The 17,841-nt window shown below is 42.9% G+C and overlaps 1 protein-coding gene across 3 annotated transcripts in view; it reads left to right on the top strand.

The window, feature by feature from the left end:
- Positions 1 to 17,841, top strand: part of LOC133218045 (dedicator of cytokinesis protein 1) — a 180,076-nt gene that overhangs the window by 60,375 nt on the left and 101,860 nt on the right. For all 3 annotated transcript variants that reach the window (XM_061364081.1, XM_061364082.1, XM_061364084.1), the window contains exons 19-23: positions 1,294 to 1,391; positions 5,513 to 5,602; positions 6,651 to 6,751; positions 8,224 to 8,358; positions 11,850 to 11,958. In XM_061364081.1, coding sequence (XP_061220065.1) covers positions 1,294 to 1,391; positions 5,513 to 5,602; positions 6,651 to 6,751; positions 8,224 to 8,358; positions 11,850 to 11,958 — 533 coding nt within the window. The remainder of the gene's footprint in view (positions 1 to 1,293; positions 1,392 to 5,512; positions 5,603 to 6,650; positions 6,752 to 8,223; positions 8,359 to 11,849; positions 11,959 to 17,841) is intronic.

Below are 17,841 nucleotides of genomic sequence, written 5' to 3'. Positions count from 1 at the left end.
TAAGTAGAAGTGAAGGGGAATTGGCTGGGAGAGGCCACCTGTTCTTTAGGAGTTACATTGGGCAGAATTCACATCATGTTCAAGGCCAGGTTGGACACAGGGGCTTGGAGCAAGCTGCTCTAGTGGAAGGTGTCCCTGCCTGTGGCAGGGGTTGGAACTGGACCAGTCTGGGATTCTTGGGCTTGGGGGTAGGCAATGTGGGGTAGTAATTCAGTGGTTAAACTGTAGGTAGACAGTCTTCAAATCTCCTGTTTGGGGTTTCTTCTGAGGATACTTTATGTAGAGTTTGTTTTATCATGGAAACAGACTTTTAACGGGGCAGGGAGGAATTCTCTGATGCTAGTTAGGCTAAGGCAGGAGGAGCGTATGGTTTTGGGTTGGTGGGCACTTCAGGTCTCATCCCTGTAAGTGTGAGGATGGGTTTAGCTTACTGATGCTCCAGGTTGTTCATAGTTACTAGCTTGCTTATTTGCAGAACACCAATTGTGAGCTCCTCATGAGAAGTTTTCCTTAAAGGAAGCTGAAGAATGGTCTGGTGGTTTTTTATGGCAAATAGAGAATGAGCTCACCTTCTGTATTTTTTTATTTATCACAATGGCTGCTGAAGTGACACTGTGTTATCTTAGAATCATAGCATAGAATGGTTTGGGTTGAAAGGGACTTCAAAAGATCACCCAGTTCCAACCCCCTGCCACAGGCAAATCTTAATAGTGGGATGTAGAGTATGGGGACCAACTCATCAGTGTTGATTTGTTTTGTGTACCCTCACTCTCCATCACTTGGAAGAACCAAGCCATTTGGGCATTATGAGTTACTAAGCAGGCAGCTTTCCGCAGTAGCTTGGTTTGCAGCTGTTTGCCTTGCATTGGGGCTTATTTTCTTTTCAATCTATCCAGTGACAGCAAAAAATACCCTAGAAACATTAATGCTGGAAGAGTCATGGCCTATAGATGTGACTGTGTTGGTGGCTGACTAATTTCATGCTGGCATCTTCTTCTAAAAACGCAACTGTTGTGTACAGCAAATTAAAACTGAGGGATCAGGCTTTCTTGGCCTCGATTTTAATGCTGACATTTCAAAAGCAGGCTGTGTTTCTGGAAAGCCTTTCAGAGATCTTTCATACTAAAAGTGCTGTATGAGGCTTCTGCAGTGGCAGAGGCAGGCTAGAAATAGCATTGTTGTCCAGGGAAAATGGTTGACCTAAGGAAGTAAATCCATTTCTCCTGAACGTAGTTATAGACTGTGAGTGGAAGTAAGTATCCTACATGATATAACTGTGTTTCTTTTTCCTAGTTGATCTCTTGGGACTTCTGAAGTGGCGATCCAACACAAACCTGTTGCAGCAGAATTTGAAGCAGCTGATGAAAGTCGATGGTGGTGAAGTGGTTAAGGTACAAGTTTAATGTCTTTAGACATAAATTTGATGTCAAATTTTGCTGAATCCCGTATTTTGAGGTCTTCCTATCTTCTGTTTTGTTCCCTGCCACCCCCCAACCTCACCGAACACACCGGATTAAATTGTAAGCAGGTATCTCTCAGCCTTGAGAATGCTAACGGCCTTTATAGGACATGTCAGGTGTTGAGTGCTAGTAAGGTACATGTAAAATGCAATTGTCTGAGCATGTAGGATTGTGTCCAGCAGTTCAGTGGATTTTTGTATACAGATAAATGAAGGCCATATGTGTTTTCCTTTGCAAGATTAAAATATCCTGGAATTCTTACATGGCAATATTAAATGTAGCTTTAATATATGGATGTGGGATAAAATCCTGCTGTGTGCTGCTGATATTAATGCAAAATGTTCCTCCTGGTAATACTTTGCTGAGCCAACTATTTACATGTGCAAGGCCACTGAATGATTGCAGAGACCTACATAAAGACTGACTTGGCTGTGGAAAAGAGTAGGTTGGGACTTCATGAATGCTTTGTAATAAATCGCATCCAAGAATGACAGATGTGATGTACTGGGGACAGATGCCCCTTAGGGCCCTCTAGTGTTGTGCCTTTATTTCAATGGATTTTGATTTGGTTAATAGAAGGGTAATGAGTTCTTCATCTTGGAGTCACTTCAGTCTGAGAATGCTGATGTTACCCCTATTGAGTGTGGGGAAAATGTCTCTCCCATGACTTGTTTTTCAGGGAGGTTCTACCTGCTGCCATTTTATTGTAGATCATTTGACAGTTAAACACTTGACAGATACTTCTGCTAAGCATTGTCATAGCTCTCTCATTTGTAATGTTTCCTTTTCTCCCAATGGCATCAGAGTGTAGTACAGATTACTGCTTGGTGGATATTGCTAGATGTTTAATATTCCTCTTTCCATCACTTTCTCTTTTTATAGAAGACCCCTGTTTTCGTTGTCCATCTGTTATAACAGCACTTAGAAAATCTGTGTGTACACTGCTGTTGTAAGCTCGTAGTATCTAGTTTGCAACTGTTCCTTTCTATTCCTTCAGCTTTTCTGTCCTTCATGGTTTTAAATATGATATGTGGTACAGTCTATGTATATATATTAAAAAAGCCGTGTGTGATAAAATGTATTCCAATTCTCAGTTAAACTATTTCAGTTTATTTAAAAGGCCAGTATAATACTTCTGTCTACTGGTGGCTGACCTACTCCTTAGTGATAAGTGAGCAAGACACTCATTCTGTGATGGACTGTGTCAGTAGTGTATGGAAACTGTAAATGTTATCTCCCTTTAACAGAGGCTCTGGTTCCATTTGAGCATGGACTCTATAGGGTATGGGAACATAAATGAATAGTCTGCAAATCATTCATACCAGCTCCTGTCATGGTTTAAGCCCAGCCGTAACTCAGAACCATGCAGCCACTTACTCACTCCCCACTTTCCTCTCTCCCCACTCCCAGAGGGATGGGGAGGAGAATGGAAAAAATGTAACTCCCATGGGTTGAGATAAGAGCAGTCAGTAACTAAGGTATAACCCAAAACCACTGCTGCTACCACCAGTAATAATAATGGAAATAACAAGGGAAGAGAATACAACTGCTCACCACCTGCCAACTGATACCCAGCCTGACCAAGCAGTGATCTAACCCTTCCGGGTAACTGCCCCCAGTTTATATAGTGGCCATGACTGCTGTGGTATGGAATACCTCTTTGGTCAGTTTGGGTCAGGTGTCCTGTCTCTGCTTCCTCCCAGCTTCCCCTCCTCCCTGGCAGAGCATGAGGCTCACAGAGTCCTTGGTCAGACTGAACATTACTGAGCAGTAACTAAACCCATTGGTGTTATCAACAATGTACCCAGGCTGAAAGTCAAAACCACAGCACTGCACCAGCTACAAAGAAGGAGAAAAAATGACTGCTGCTGCTGAGCCCAGTAGAGCTCCCTACCTGAGGAATGCTTTCCTACCACTTTGTACAACAAAAACTTCTATTCTGTGTTCTTGCTGTCACATGAAGTCCTTGTGAACAGATATGAACTAGAACTCTACTAATGAAACTCAATATCTGATCTCTAAATGTGAAATGGAACTTAATCAGTCATGACACGGCCTTCTAAAATCCTCTGTATTTAAAGGGAATTAGCCAGGCACTGTTTGATGTTTGAGAGTGCTGCTGCTCTTCAAACCAAGACAGAAACTTCTCCTGTCAAAGCTCAAAACTGCTTTACTCTTTCCTTCCTGCCAGCTACTGGTTAAATGTACTTTTGCACATGTTCTTTCATTGAACAAATGGGACTGAGAAGGCTCAACTCAAATCCTGGAGTGAAATTGTGAGCTGGAGATCCCCGAGAACCGAAGCTAAAATCAGCCACAAGCATTTTGCTTTTCCATTTTTAACTCTTCAGATAGGATAGAATCATAGAATCATAGAATAGTTAGGGTTGGAAAAGACCTTAAGATCATCAAGTTCTGGTACCGTGGACTGTGGCTCCATGTTTGGCATTGAGCAGTGTTTTGTGAGCTGCTAAATGGACCTTAATTCCTGAGATTTAACTCTAGGTTTAGTAGATAGTCCAGGGGAATCATGGAATTGTGTTAAATCTAGGAGGCTCACTGCATAGATGAAGGCTTTGAAGGAAGGTGGGAGCCAAGCTGGTTTTCCATCATTTCCACAGTGTATATAATATCTCTTTGTAGGTGCAACCTCAGGAATCATAGAGTCCCAGGTTGAAAGGCACTTTAGGGATCATCTGGTCCAGCCTTTCTGGGCAAAGTGTGACAAGGACTAGCTGTCCCAGCACCCTGTGCAGCTAAATCTTAACCGTGTCCAACATTGTGGAATCCACCACTTCCCTGGGGAGGTTATTCCAGTGGCTGGTTGTTCTCATGGTGAAGTTTTCCTCTTGTGTCCAGTGGGCATCTCCCCAGCAGTAACTTGTACCCATCACCCCTTGCCTTTACCATGGGATTCCATGGAAAAAGGGAGTCTCAGTCTTCTTTGTAGCCACCCTTTAAATACTGGAACATGGTGGTAAGGTCTCCCTGAGCCACCTTTTCTCCAGGCTGAACAAACCCAGTTTGAGTCAGTTGCCTTCTGCTTGGTCAGATGTTCCTCCCCAACTATACCTTTTCTCATCTACAAGATGAAACCCAGTCTTACAAACCCGTTGTTACTTTGTTTGAGACAGATGTGCTACAACAGTCCATGTTGAACCCCTTTTTTCTCAGCTAAAACAAATACAAACCAGGGCCATGATCCATCCTTATTCTGCCTCTGAGGAGCCCCATGTCATTTTTGTCATCTGGTGGAAGAAACTGCTCAGATGCAGCATCCCATGCTGATAAAATGAGTGTGTTGATGGGCATCTCTGCTCCATTCATTCATTTCTTGCTGTCACTGGGAAGAAATACTGTAATTACATGTGTAAACCGTCTTTTATCCCTCTGCTTATCTTGAATCCCCTGACACTAATCTGCTTTTACTCTCGTATTGCACAGATCAGGGTCCAGCCAGCTGGCTAGTGAAGACTCTTCCTGTGTTACAGTGCTAGAGGCGTGTAGGTTTGGGCTGGGGCAGCAGGTTGTGTGCTCTGCTTCCCATGCCTGCATGTGTGCTCTCATCTGAAGTTGTGGATCTGAGTTGATGCAGCCATCAAAAGCAATGTGCTGTGCACTGCTCGTTGCTCAGCTCAAAACCACTGAGAGTGACTTGATTTATTTGGCATGAGACTCAGTTGCTTGTCTGGTTTCTGCTCTGAAACATCAGTTTGGGGAAACTGCATGATCCTCTTGACTGTATGTTGAAATTGAGGTTTGAAACGCATACTTGTTCCTTCACTGCAATAGATTAAACTCCTCATTCAAGTGTACCAAGTGTGATTTCTGACCTGTTTTCTATTTGAGTGATACATATGGCTGGATAATCAACTTAACTGAAAAAATAATTGCTGAAAGCAATAGTGTTAAATTTCCCTTTTTTGGCTCACTTTTGAAATGTCTTTGTTTTGTGAAATGGATAAATGAAAGCAAATACAGTTATAAAAACCTGCATGTAAAATCTGGATTCCATTTCTCCTGTAAAACATGACCTGTGTATGTATTTGCAGTTCCTTCAAGACACATTGGATGCACTTTTTAACATAATGATGGAGAACTCGGAGAGTGAGACATTTGACACGCTGGTGTTTGATGCTTTGGTGAGTTTGCGTTGTGCAAAAGAGATAAGGTTTTAGCTGTTTGCATAGTATCTAAAATGTAGCTACTGTAATGATGAGTAAATAAAGCTAATGAATGAAACTGTAAGGGCTTGAAGGAAGTTTACTCCTGAAAAAGACTTCCTTTGCTGTTATTTATTATTGACTCTGAAAATTACATTTGGTGTTTCAGTGGGACTTGATCACTAAGGGATTGGAGGTGATCCTGCCCCTCTACTCTGCACTTGTGAGACCTCACCAGGAGCATTGTGTGCAGTTCTGGTGTCCTCAACATAAAAAGGACATGGAACTGTTGGAACAAGTCCAGAGGAGGCCACAAGGATTATCAGGGGCTGGAGCACCTCCCGTATGAGGATAGGCTGAGAAAGTTGGGGCTGTTCAGCTTGGAGAAGAGAAGGCTGCGTGGAGACCTCAGAGCAGCCTTCCAGTATCTGAAGGGGGCCATAGGGATGCTGGGGATGGACTCTTCATTAGGGACTGTAGTGACAGGACAAGGGGTAATGGGTTAAAACTTAAACAGGGGAAGTTTAGATTGGATCTAAGGAGGAAATTCTTTCCTGTGAGGGTGGTGAGGCACTGGAATGGGTTGCCCAGGGAGGTTGTGAATGCTCCATCCCTGGCAGTGTTCAAGGCCAGGTTGGACAGAGCCTTGGGTGCCATGGTTTAGTGTGAGGTGTCCCTGCCCATGGCAGGGGGGTTGGAACTTGATGATCTTAAGGTCCTTTCCAATCCTAACTATGATTCTGTGTCATCCTCCCAGAAAAGAGGAAAGCAATCGAGTCCAGTTACTGCAGTGGATGAGCAGCAGAATTTAGGACAGAAAATGTCTGCTTTGAACAGAAAACTGTGTTATGAATGGGAAGTTTTCACAGGAAAAAGAATTATAAAGACATTGGGAGGATAATCACAAGCTAAAATCTATGTGTTTTAATGTTATTAATGTATCTTCACTGAAAATAAAGATGGGTGAATGTGTAAAATGATAGTAGTTTTGAGGTTAATGCAATAATAATTTTGCTGTTTCTTTCAGGTATTTATCATTGGACTGATTGCTGACAGAAAATTCCAACATTTTAATCCTGTCTTGGAAACCTACATCAAGAAGCATTTCAGTGCTACGTTAGCCTACACGTAATGTTCAGATCTACTGTTTCTAATGGGGCTTGTATGCTTTTCCCAGATGATGTTAATTCAGCTCCTTGTTTGCGTAGGTTCATTGGGAATTGCCCATAGAGCTTGGGAGGGTAGGAGGTTCTTGAAGAAGACTGGACATAATATGTCTTTCCCTCTTAAAATAACAGTAGTAAAGCACTGGATCAGTTTGCAAGGAGGAAGTCTTGATTTTGGGGTATAAGAGGGATTGATTTGATGATTTAAGAATTGTTTTGCAAAGAAAACACTCATAAGTAATTCTCAGGCAGAACCGAGAAAGAAATCATGTCCGTTTCAGATGCTTCAAAGATCCGTTTAGTGCATTAAATTGATGATCTACCCTGTATTATCTGTGTTATTGTCACTTTGGGGAGGAAGCACTGAAGAATGAAAAATCCCAAAGGTCCATTTTTTTGGCTGTCTTAAGGCTTTCTCCATGGTTAGGATCCTTGCTGCTGCAAAAGGGTGAAGGGTGAAGCATCCTTGAGCATCTGGTTTTATTAACGCGTGCTCAAGGTGGCCCTTGCAGTGGTCTAGGCATGAAGAGCATCCTTCCCCTCCTTAAATGCAGGGAGGCAGGAGCAGGGTTAAGCTTGAGGATGCTGGATTTCCTGGATTCTGTCTTGACTTGTGCCCATGGGCGTGACAAATCCCTGCCATTCCCTGCCTTTTATTGCACAAGGTTAAGGAGGTGCTGCATTGACAGTATCAAAGTAGTTACTGAAATTCTGAGGCAATTTCTCCTATTTAAATGAATCCCCATCTCTCAAGGTATCTGTCCAAACTATGTTCTTCTCTATTAGTGGTGTGTATTGTTTTAGTGTGGATGTTGAAACGTGGTGTATCTAGGATGGTTTAAAATGGAATTACTTGCAGTTGCATTAGAATTGTGATTGATACTCACTGGGAGGGAGGTAGCTGAAATGGTACCATTTTTAAAGGGATTTCACTTTCAAGTTTGATAGACTTCAAAATGTGGAATAAGAGAATTTGCAACTGATGTTTGGTACATCTTTGAGAAGTAAATTTCACAGATTGTAGCCCCAAATCCCTATGTAAAGGGGAAGCCCTGTTTAATGAAGAAACTACTATTTAATGGGTTTTTACTCTAACAGTTCATATTTAATTTATTTGGTTTTATTACTTTAATTATTATTAGTAACTGCATCTTTGTAATAACCTAAATCTGAATATCCTGAAATAGCCAGCAGAGAATAAGCCTGAGACTTGCTGCATTGCTTGTGTGTTGAATACTATTATGGTCTGTGTCTTTTCTTTTTACTCAAGCATAGTTTGCAGCTACTCACCAGCAAACCCAAGAACATAAGGAGTTCATTAGTTGTACAAGTAATTCTGTAGCTTGTTGGGCACTACTTGGGCACATAATTGTTCTTTCAGGACAGGAATTCTTCTGTGTGAGCTTGTAACTTGTGTTTTCTGTATTTAAACAGGAAGCTGACTAAAGTGTTGAAAACATACGTGGATAATGCAGAGAAGTGTGGTATCACAGATCAGCTCTTCAAAGCTATGAAAGCCTTGGAGTACATCTTCAAGTTCATAGTCCGGTCCAGGATACTGTTCAACCAGTAAGTACGGTGGATGCTGAAACCTGTCATTCCCATTGCCAACATAGCTCAACAAGTGCCAAAATCCTATAATATGAGTTAAAGTTGCTCAATATTGCAATGTTTTAAAAGTATCTTAGATTGCTGGGACTTATTTCAGAAGACAGCTATTCCTGAGGGGCAAGCCAGATACCCTTAACAGAGATGTACATTTTAAGTACTGCACTGGTAAAATCATGTATTTCAGCTCTCTATAGCTTAGGTCTCTGAACAATTAAAGCTTGCCACTATTTGGGAAACTGCTGTTAAGAACTGCCTGGTACTGTGGCTGGAATACATTCCTGTCCCTCATCCAGGCCTGGGCTTTCCTAGTGGCAAAAGGGGCTACAAGAAGCCTGGAGAGGGACTTTGGACAAGGGCCTGTAGGGACAGGGCAAGGGGAATGGCTTGAACCTGCCCGAGGGGAGACTGAGATCTGTGGCAGGGGGTTGGAACTGGATGAGTTTTAAGGTCATTTCCAGCCCAAACCATTCCAGGATTCTCTGGTTGGATTTGTGGGGCCCTGCAGTCTCAGTAGGTTTCAGTGAGTGAGATGGGAAAATGGAAAGGAAGAAGGGCTGCAGAAATCTCCTCTTTGAGAGTGATAGGAGAATTACTGGCTTTCTGTGAAAGCTCTTCCTTTGCCGGCCAGTGTTGCAGGGGCTGCTGGGGGCCTGCTTTGTGCTCCCTACTCAACCTCCTGCATGGTGAACACATTGGTGCTATCTGCATCCATCCGTGAAGCCAAGCACAGATAATTGTCCTGTTAATTTCGAAGTCAGGCCCCTGTTTTATACACAAAATATTAAAGAAGCTATAAACCAAATTGATAATGCATCCATCCTCACCAAGGTTCGATACTTTTACTGCTTCTTAGCGACAGTAACAACCTTATTGCACGGGATTTATGTAGAGCTCTGAAGTTATCAATTCCACCAACCTTTCTCTAATTGAGAGCTTGTAATTTATTTCTGTAGGAGTCTTACTGTGAGATTCATAAAATACCGAATGTCACTTAAACTGCTACGGGTCCTACAAATCACATTAAATCAGAAAAAGAAATAATTATCCCTTGCTGCAGATTAGATTTACAGACAATATGACCCTCTAGTATTGGCCATTGAATTTCCTCCTGCTAAGCACTAATTCGCTGTTCTGTAGCATGGGGAAGACACAGCTCTCAATGACAGGGGATTAATTAGCGAAGCTCCTGACTGCCGAATGACACCATGATTTGTTCTGCTGTAAGACTCCAGTCCTGCCTGAGGTGTGTGATTTGAAGTGATTACGATGCAGGATTGGAGCAGCCTTCTGAAATGTCATCAGTGTTTCACTGAGCAATCACAAGGAGCCCACAGAATCTTCTATTAACAAAATACTGCGTGTTTTTAACTCTGATAATATACAGTAGGGGACTAAATATACGGAGCATTTCAGTAATGTAATTGCAGGCAAGCTTCAGTTCTGGATAAATCCACAGAAGCCTCGCTTATCTAGTTAAAGACTGGTGGCAAATCTATTTGTTCAGTATATCAAGGTTTATAAAGGCAAAACACTGTAAGTGAACTTTAGCTATAGCTTTATTTGGTTTACTCAGTAATGATCCCAGTGGTTGTGTTGCATTTCACAGCAGTCTTAACATTTTGAAGGCAGTGCTAAAGGGTCAAGTCGGTGTAATCCTGGCTTGCTCATAGTACATGAAAGCACTGCAACTATCAGGTGTGTTAAATATATGTTAATAACTGACAGGAGAAACCTGTTGGTAACCTGCTTATTTTTATTCCTATTTCCTTTTTGAAACACCAAGCTCTTCTGAAGCACTTTGATTTATTGGACTCTCAAGTTTAGTTACTCTTTCTGTTGGTATTAGTTTCACCTCCCTAATCTGTTCAGGGGCACCCTGAAATCCATTAACGAAATTGGGAATTCACAAGTAATTTCTCCTGCATAACCCCCACTTTTAGCCTAAATGGGGAGTAGAAGCTTGTGCAACAGAAAAGCTCAGTTCAATGTTTTCCTGTAGCATACATTTCCCCTGTGTACTGGTGAAATAGCATTTTCTAATATCTGTGGCTCCCACAGGTTTATGAACACAGCATTAAAAATGATACACATTAGTTCCAGTGTAAAGCAGCAAGAATATTCTGAATTCTGTGTTTTACCTTAAGATAAACCTCTTTCCTCCTGTGATAGGTGGCTCAAGCCAGGTTGGACACAGGGACTTGGAGCAACCTGCTCTAGTGGAAGGTGTCCCTGTCCATGGCAGGGTGTTGGTACTGGGGGAGCTTTAACATCCCTTTCAACCCATACTGTTGTAGGGTTCCATGATAAGCACCCCTGTTAGATTTGACCTGGATGCCAGATTCTCCTTGGCTTCTCCTAAGCACTGATTTTGCAGGGGTCACATTGTCTGTGTAGCTGAGGTTCAAGAAGTGTATTTACAACAGCCTTTATTGTAGGTGAGTTATATGTACTGCCAAAGGTGAGGAAGAACCTGGAAAGGATTTACGTGGAGCTAGTGGTCTTCTCCTTTCCTGTTTCTTAGTGGGAGTTGTCTCATCCTACACCTGAAGCAGAGATCATTCTGCGTTCAACATATCCAAGAGTGTTTCAGGAACACTCATTCCTGTGCGGTACTGAAGCAGTGAACCAAGTTCCTCACCTTGGCTGGATGGTTTTTGCCTTTAGTGTTGCTCAGGTGTCTCAGGGCAGGTTTTATCCCCCTGAAACCATCTGATAGAAAGAAGAGGAGCCCCTATGGGCAGATCAGCTGTAAGAAATCCCTCTGAAGGCACAGGGACTTTCCTTTTGAACTTGAGTTGTAGAACAGTCGTTCTGCTGCAATGTCTGTACTGACTATATTGGGAAACTGCTTAACTAGTTCAGTGTTAGTGAGCCAGGAATGAGAGTTGAAATGCATTTTAACTTCAGTGTTCCCTTCCCATAGAAAAAAACCCTATGATTTTTCTTAGCAATAATGGTTTGATAAGTTTTCTTTCTATCTTCCACAGAGTTTAAGGTCAGTCACCTTAGGCCATTGGTAGATTTTAATGATTGCTGGCAAGTTGTCTGGATGCTTTCTGGCTTCATCATCAGAGAGCTGCTTGGCATTGGGCCTCCCAGACATCTGCTCGCTGTTGTGCAGGGGCACGAGACTCTATCCCACTGCTGTGTGGGCACATGGAATTGGGTCGGTGCTGAGGGATTCACTGTGACTTGAAGGCAGAAACAATACTGGATGTGGCATTTCACATGGGAAGCTCGAAAACAAAAATCTGCTGTTCCTGCTGGCCCAGCTCAGTCTGTCTGGCTTGTCTTTATTGCTTTTTTGTGAAAGGAAACTCTTGGTTCAGTGAAGAAACTTGAACTTCAGAAAACATGAGCAATGCAGCAAATTATCATCTGTCATTTGGAACCAGAATTAAAACTCTGTTTTAGTTGGGTTGTGCTTATAGAACCTAATTCTCTTTCAGACTTTATGAAAACAAAGGAGAAGCAGACTTCAGGGAGTCTCTGCTGCAGCTCTTCAAGTCCATCAACGAGATGATGAGCAGCATCTCTGATCAGACTGTCATAGTGAAGGTATGTACTCTCCAGATCTCCATCTTGGCTTTACTTTGAGGTCCTAAACCCACAGGTAGGTAGTACATGAGGTGCATGCTTGTGTTTGTGCCCATAAGAATTTTACTTCAAACGTGGTTAATATTTAGTGCTTCTAGTGAAGGGTTGGTGATAAGGAATGTGCTTCGAAAAAGTAAGTTTACTTAAATTGCTGCAAATACCTCACTTTGATTTTTAAAGGAAAACTTAGTTTCTCTTTCAAGGCAGAAATAAGCCATTTAGCTTATTTAACATGTATAATCTTAACATTAAGGTATTTTTAAAGCATTATCTTTAAGATGCAGATGACAATGTAGATCCTCATGTTCTTATGCACTTACACACTGTTAGGCTGAGAGAGCTGGGCTGGGTCAGCCTGGAGAAGAGAAGGCTCCTGAAGGGGAGACCTTAGAGCAGCTCCAGTGCCTAAAGGGGCTGCAGGAAAGCTGGAGAGGGGCTTGGGACAAGGGCCTGTAGGGACAGGCCAAGGGGAATGGCTTGAACCTGCCCGAGGGGAGACTGAGCTGAGCTCTTAGGCAGAAACTCTTCCCTGTTCTCTTTCACATCCCTTGCCAGATTTAGTTCTAGCTGGGCCTTAGCTTTCCTGACCTGGTGCCTAGCTTCCCAGCCAGTACCCCTGCGTTCTGTCCCTCTTTTTTGTCCCTTTAAAAAAACAGTATCTGCTTTTGGTCACATTGACTTGTAGAATTGGGAATGTGGTCTCCAACCTCAAGCGAACATGGGTATTGATATCAGAGGTTAGAAGCACCGAATGAAAGGACCAGTATGTTCTTGTGACCAGGAGTCCAAGGTCGTTGCATCAATACCAGTCTCACATTCTGTTAATGAGTCTCCTTCACCATGAAGTGCAGAGCCTGTCGTACATGTGTTTGATAAGCTACACCTTGAAGTTTTCCTTGTGGTTCCAAATAGCATTTATGAAAGGATGTAACTCTTGACCTAGCTGTGCTGACCCAGCTGAGAGATGACGGTTAGAAATTGGCTAAGAACTGGGCTTGAATTTAGGGAGAGTTTGACACTAGGACTCCTCCTGCTCAGATGTGCAATGGTTGTGTGTTAGAAGAGCATTCCACAGCAGCTGGGAGGCAAAGACAGAAGCCAAATACTGCATCAGTGCAGGAGGTTCCTCTTGAGGAGAGCTGGGTTAAGTAGAGCAGGAGAACACCAAAGTCAAAGACATGCGTGCATTGTGGCTAAGTGCCTGCAGGTCTCAGGCTAGTAATACCATACTGAGCACACAGCATAAATAGTGGGGATAAAACTGCTGAGTTTAATTATTTGATGGAAGAGAGACTGACACTGTATCATCTGATAACAAAACAGGGATATTACATGGTTCAGGAAAGCAGTATTTTCATCCTATTGACAAAGCATCTATCCTGAATGGAAATGGGTAAGTTTGAGGTAGTGACTTGGAGTGTGCTAGGTGGTGATCTACAAATAGCATGCTTTCAGATTACCAGCATTAGATGTAAGGTTTATTTTCCTGAGACTCATTTGTGAGGCTTACTCCAAGAAGGCAGATGAAAGTGGGCTTTTTCCTTGCTCCATAGTTTATGCCTGGAAAGTATTAGATTAATATCCCCCAAAATTCTTTGGCCAAACTGCAGGAAAAGATGACAAACTTCCTAGGAAAGGCTGGAGAGATGCCACTATAGCAGTGTCTGTCCTAGTCCATGTGTTGTTTCACATTCAGACAGTAGAGCACATCTGCTGTCTGCGTTTGCCTATGTGAAGTACACTGGGAGATGAGGCATTGATAGATGAGCCAGTGTGGGGCTGTCTGAGAAGTGTGCTTGTGGGTGCATTTCAGAAGCCTTGACAACTTTTCATTCATTATTCATTGATTTCATCTTCTTTGGACTCTAATTACGTAGCTCTTAGAACACATAATTGTTAGTATTGGCTTTTTGCAGCTTGTGGAATTGCTTTTATTATGTTCAAATACCCACTGAAGCACTGCGGCTTCTTCAGGAGCTGGAAATGTGTCCTCCTGTTACAGGGAATAGATTTATTGAATAGGTGGATGAATGTGGGGTGCTTTTGAGAGGGAGTGAGTAGGGCTTGTGTGCATCTTGGCTGACAAAGATGCTGGAGTCCTGGGAGGGTTTCGATAACTGTGTGAAATGGATATGACATTACAGGCTTCAGTCAGCATCTCTGTCAGTGATCTTCCAGTACCTAAAGGGATTGAGAAGAAACCTGGAGAGGGGCTTTGGACAAGGGCCTGTAGGGCCAGGCCAAGGGGAATGGCTTGAACCTGCCCGAGGAGAGACTGAGCTGAGCTCTTAGGCAGAAGCTCTTCCCTGTGAGGGTGCTGAGGCGCTGGCACAGGGTGCCCAGAGAAGCTGTGGCTGCCCCATCCCTGGCAGTGCTCAAGGCCAGGTTGGACACAGGGGCTTGGAGCAAGCTGCTCCAGTGGAAGGGGTCCCTGCCCGTGGCAGGGGTTGGAACTGGATGAGCTTTAAGGTCCCTTCCAACCCAAACCAGTCAGTGGTGATTGTATGATCTGGAACTGGTAGTTAAGCACCGTGCTGATGGTGAGACACATCAGCAGGACCTCACAACCTCAAAATGTGAGCTGCAAGGTAGACAAATGTAAAGCAGGGCATCTCAGGAAGAGTGAATTAATCCCTATGGGATGCTTTACTTGCAGCTGACAGTTGCAGTCTGGGGAGGACACCATGGAGTCATAACTGAGAGCTCTCTGGGGTCATTGGTTCCATGTGCAGGGGCAACCCGGGAAGCACCAGGGTGTTGGGGTTCAGCCAGAGGTACAATAAGAACAAGTCAGGGGTGTGATTTGTTGGTTAGATAGCCTTGGTGCATTGGCATCTTGCACGCGAGGTCCAGGGATGTTCTTGAAATGGTGGTGAGCACTTCTTGTGCTGTTGAATACTCTGTTGAAGCTGTATAGAAACTAGTGAAGATAGGCAGATAAATTTGGGTCCCTGTGTTATGCAGCTAAAATCAGCAGATCTGGCTGTAGCAGTTTAAAGCTTATTTTATTGGTTTCAATATATATATATTGGGGAAGCTAACTAAGAGTGTGCAAAATCAATCTGTTTGGAGAGATAAGAAGTTGACCTGCACAGAAAATGAAGGTGCTTCCCATTGGAAGAGAGAGATGCTTGATTTGTACATTAGCATGTTTCTATTTCTCCTTGTAGAAATTGTAATCTCTTCTGATAGTTTATCAACAGGAAGCAGAACTGCCACTGGACAGGTTGTCATGGAATGTTGGGAACTCTCCTCTTTGGGCTGGTTATCCTGAATTCTGCTTTACTCCAGCCTATCTGTTAAGAGTAGCCTTCAAGCTGACACTGCACAGGGGAGAATGAATGGCTGTAGTCTGAAGTTCTTAGCAAGAGTTACTCTTTATCTCTTCACATGTTTATGTCCTTGTGGAAGCTGATGGGTTGTTTCTGACTGTAGCTCAGGTCTTCAGTTCCTTAATATTTTTGCATTTAAATTGCCCCTTTTCTGAAATTTTCAAGGTTTTGGGTACATTTAAAATTAAGATTTCCTCAAAAGAACTGTGAGAGTTGTGCTAGGATTTAAGGGTTTAGAGACATAAAGAGATCATGAATTTGTACCTTTGTTAGCATTATAGCTATTCAAAACTTCATAGCGTAGGGGAGAATTTGTATCTGGAGCTGAGGGTGTTGAGGCGCTGGCACAGGGTGCCCAGAGAAGCTGTGGCTGCCCCATCCCTGGCAGTGCTCAAGGCCAGGTTGGACACAGGGGCTTGGAGCAAGCTGCTCCAGTGGAAGGTGTCCCTGCCCGAGAACTGGGTGAGCTTTAAGGTCCCTTCCAACACAAACCAGGCTGGGATTCTGGGATTTAATGCAGCAATTCTTAAAACCAAACTGGTACTTGAAAATAGCAATGTGTAATCTCTCTGCTTCTCCAACAATTACTGCCATTAATCGTGCCAATGCCTCACCACCCGCACAGTCAAGAACTTCCTTATCTCTAACCCGAGCTTCCCCTGTTGAAGTTAAGGTGTGCAGCATTTGGCACGCGCTCATGGTTTTATAATGGCTCCAATGGAGTTGAGCTACCCTGGTTTTCCTCTTACTTCCTGCTGCTGGGTGTGTGACAATTATTCCCTTAACCTTTCAGTGTTTAAGCAGGAGCTCAGCTGAAGCCTAACACGATGCTTCAATTTGAGATAAAAATGCAAATGTGTCCTGGTAATTTATTCCTGCATCTCTTGGAAACAAGGGCAGCTGAGCCAGCTGCATCGGGTTGATGAGGACCGTCTGATTTGGGCTGGCTTTGGAGGAGGGAGCTGAATGATTCTCAGCAGGGTTCTTGCAATGTGCTCTAACGTTTGCTGTGACGTGTGACTTTGTGCTGCTGCTCAGGATGCCTGGGAAAAGACAAGTTCTCTGTGCTTTAAATGGTCTTGATAGAGTAACTGTGCATGTAAAATTATCCTGTAATTTGACCACAGGGCTGAGACGGAAGGTGATAACGTTTCACTTATGCAAGTTCTCTTGTGTGTGTGTGTGTGTGTGTGTGTGTGTGTGTGTGTGTGGTGTTATAATAATCTTTGTCACTTCTAAAGCAGGATATATATTTCTCAGTATCCATTCTGTGCTTTTACCTACTCTAATATGAAGCATTTACTCCGAAAGCCACAAGAAAACATTTAAATGAAGATAGGGACATGCATTACAAGCTGCTGAGGTGCCTAGAACAAAAAGAGACTGCATTGGTCTGCATTGGTCTTTTCCAACATGTTGAGTGTTTCATGACCATCATTTAAAATGAGCTGGGTAACAAAATGTATCTGCAGACTGAGGTTTCTGTGGCTCTTAGAACCTACATGAGAAAGTGTTACAGTGGCAACAAACACAATCTATAGGAGACTGCAAGGCCACTTTGCTTCTGAGCATGCTTAGTGCTGTTTTACACTGGATTTTGTGCTAGAGGCACTCATGCGGTTGTGATTTGGAACAAATGATTGCTGTAGACTGGAGCAGTTCATAAACTGAGGTATTCCTGGGAATCGTTTCATCCAGCTGCTGACAGGGCTGGATTTGGCTGGATGAGCTTCAACAGGGTGGCGTCAGGATGATGCTTGGGTAGAAGGTTGGTGCTTTGTGTTGAATGACACGAAAGCTGAAAATTAACATTAAAATCCTGTTCAAATTGAGTCAGGTAAAACAAATTCTGCTTCATTAAATGAAATGGTTCATAAGAATATGTTGTATTTGGCAAGGGTTTTATGCCTAATTTTGAGACTGGGTGTGCAGTTTGAAATGAATGACTTCAGAAAATGTCATTTTTAAGTGACATAGTTTTGCTTTTTATGTAGTACAAAGAGCTTAAATCCTAAGCAAACCCTAGTATGCTATTTGGAATACATATCCTTTAATATCTCATTTTTCAGTCTAATGACAACCTGAAGTTGCTACTGCAGTTTTCTTCAATAACTGCTGGAGAGAAGCTTTAGTTACTATGGTTTTGACATTCCTTGTCAGTCTAAACCTAAGAATGGGATAAAAGAATGGTGTGTTCTTGCAAGACTGCTTTGTTGTACCCTGTAGTGCTCTGTTTTCACTTACCAGTGACCAGTGTTATTATCACAGCTGTAATTCCTGGTTTGTATTGATGAAGAGATTGCTTAGTGTTCTCAACTCTGCCATAAACAGAAGTAAATGAGTAAAACTCCTATAGTCTGCCTGTTATCCAAACTTATATCAGAAGTGACTTTAAGCTACTTAAAGGCAACCCCGTGTTAAGTTAGTGTGCTTTCCTGTGACAAGGAAGTGTTTGTGCAGACAATTTGCCTTCTACCAAGTGGCAGAAGGATGCTGGGTACAGTATCCGGGT

The sequence above is a fragment of the Neopsephotus bourkii genome, unplaced genomic scaffold, assembly GCF_033783945.1.
Source record: "Neopsephotus bourkii isolate Nb327-2 ecotype Australia unplaced genomic scaffold, CSIRO-AGI_Nbou_v1 NB_1189, whole genome shotgun sequence".
Lineage (NCBI taxonomy): Eukaryota > Metazoa > Chordata > Aves > Psittaciformes > Psittacidae > Neopsephotus > Neopsephotus bourkii.
This window is presented reverse-complemented; position numbering and strand designations above follow the sequence as displayed.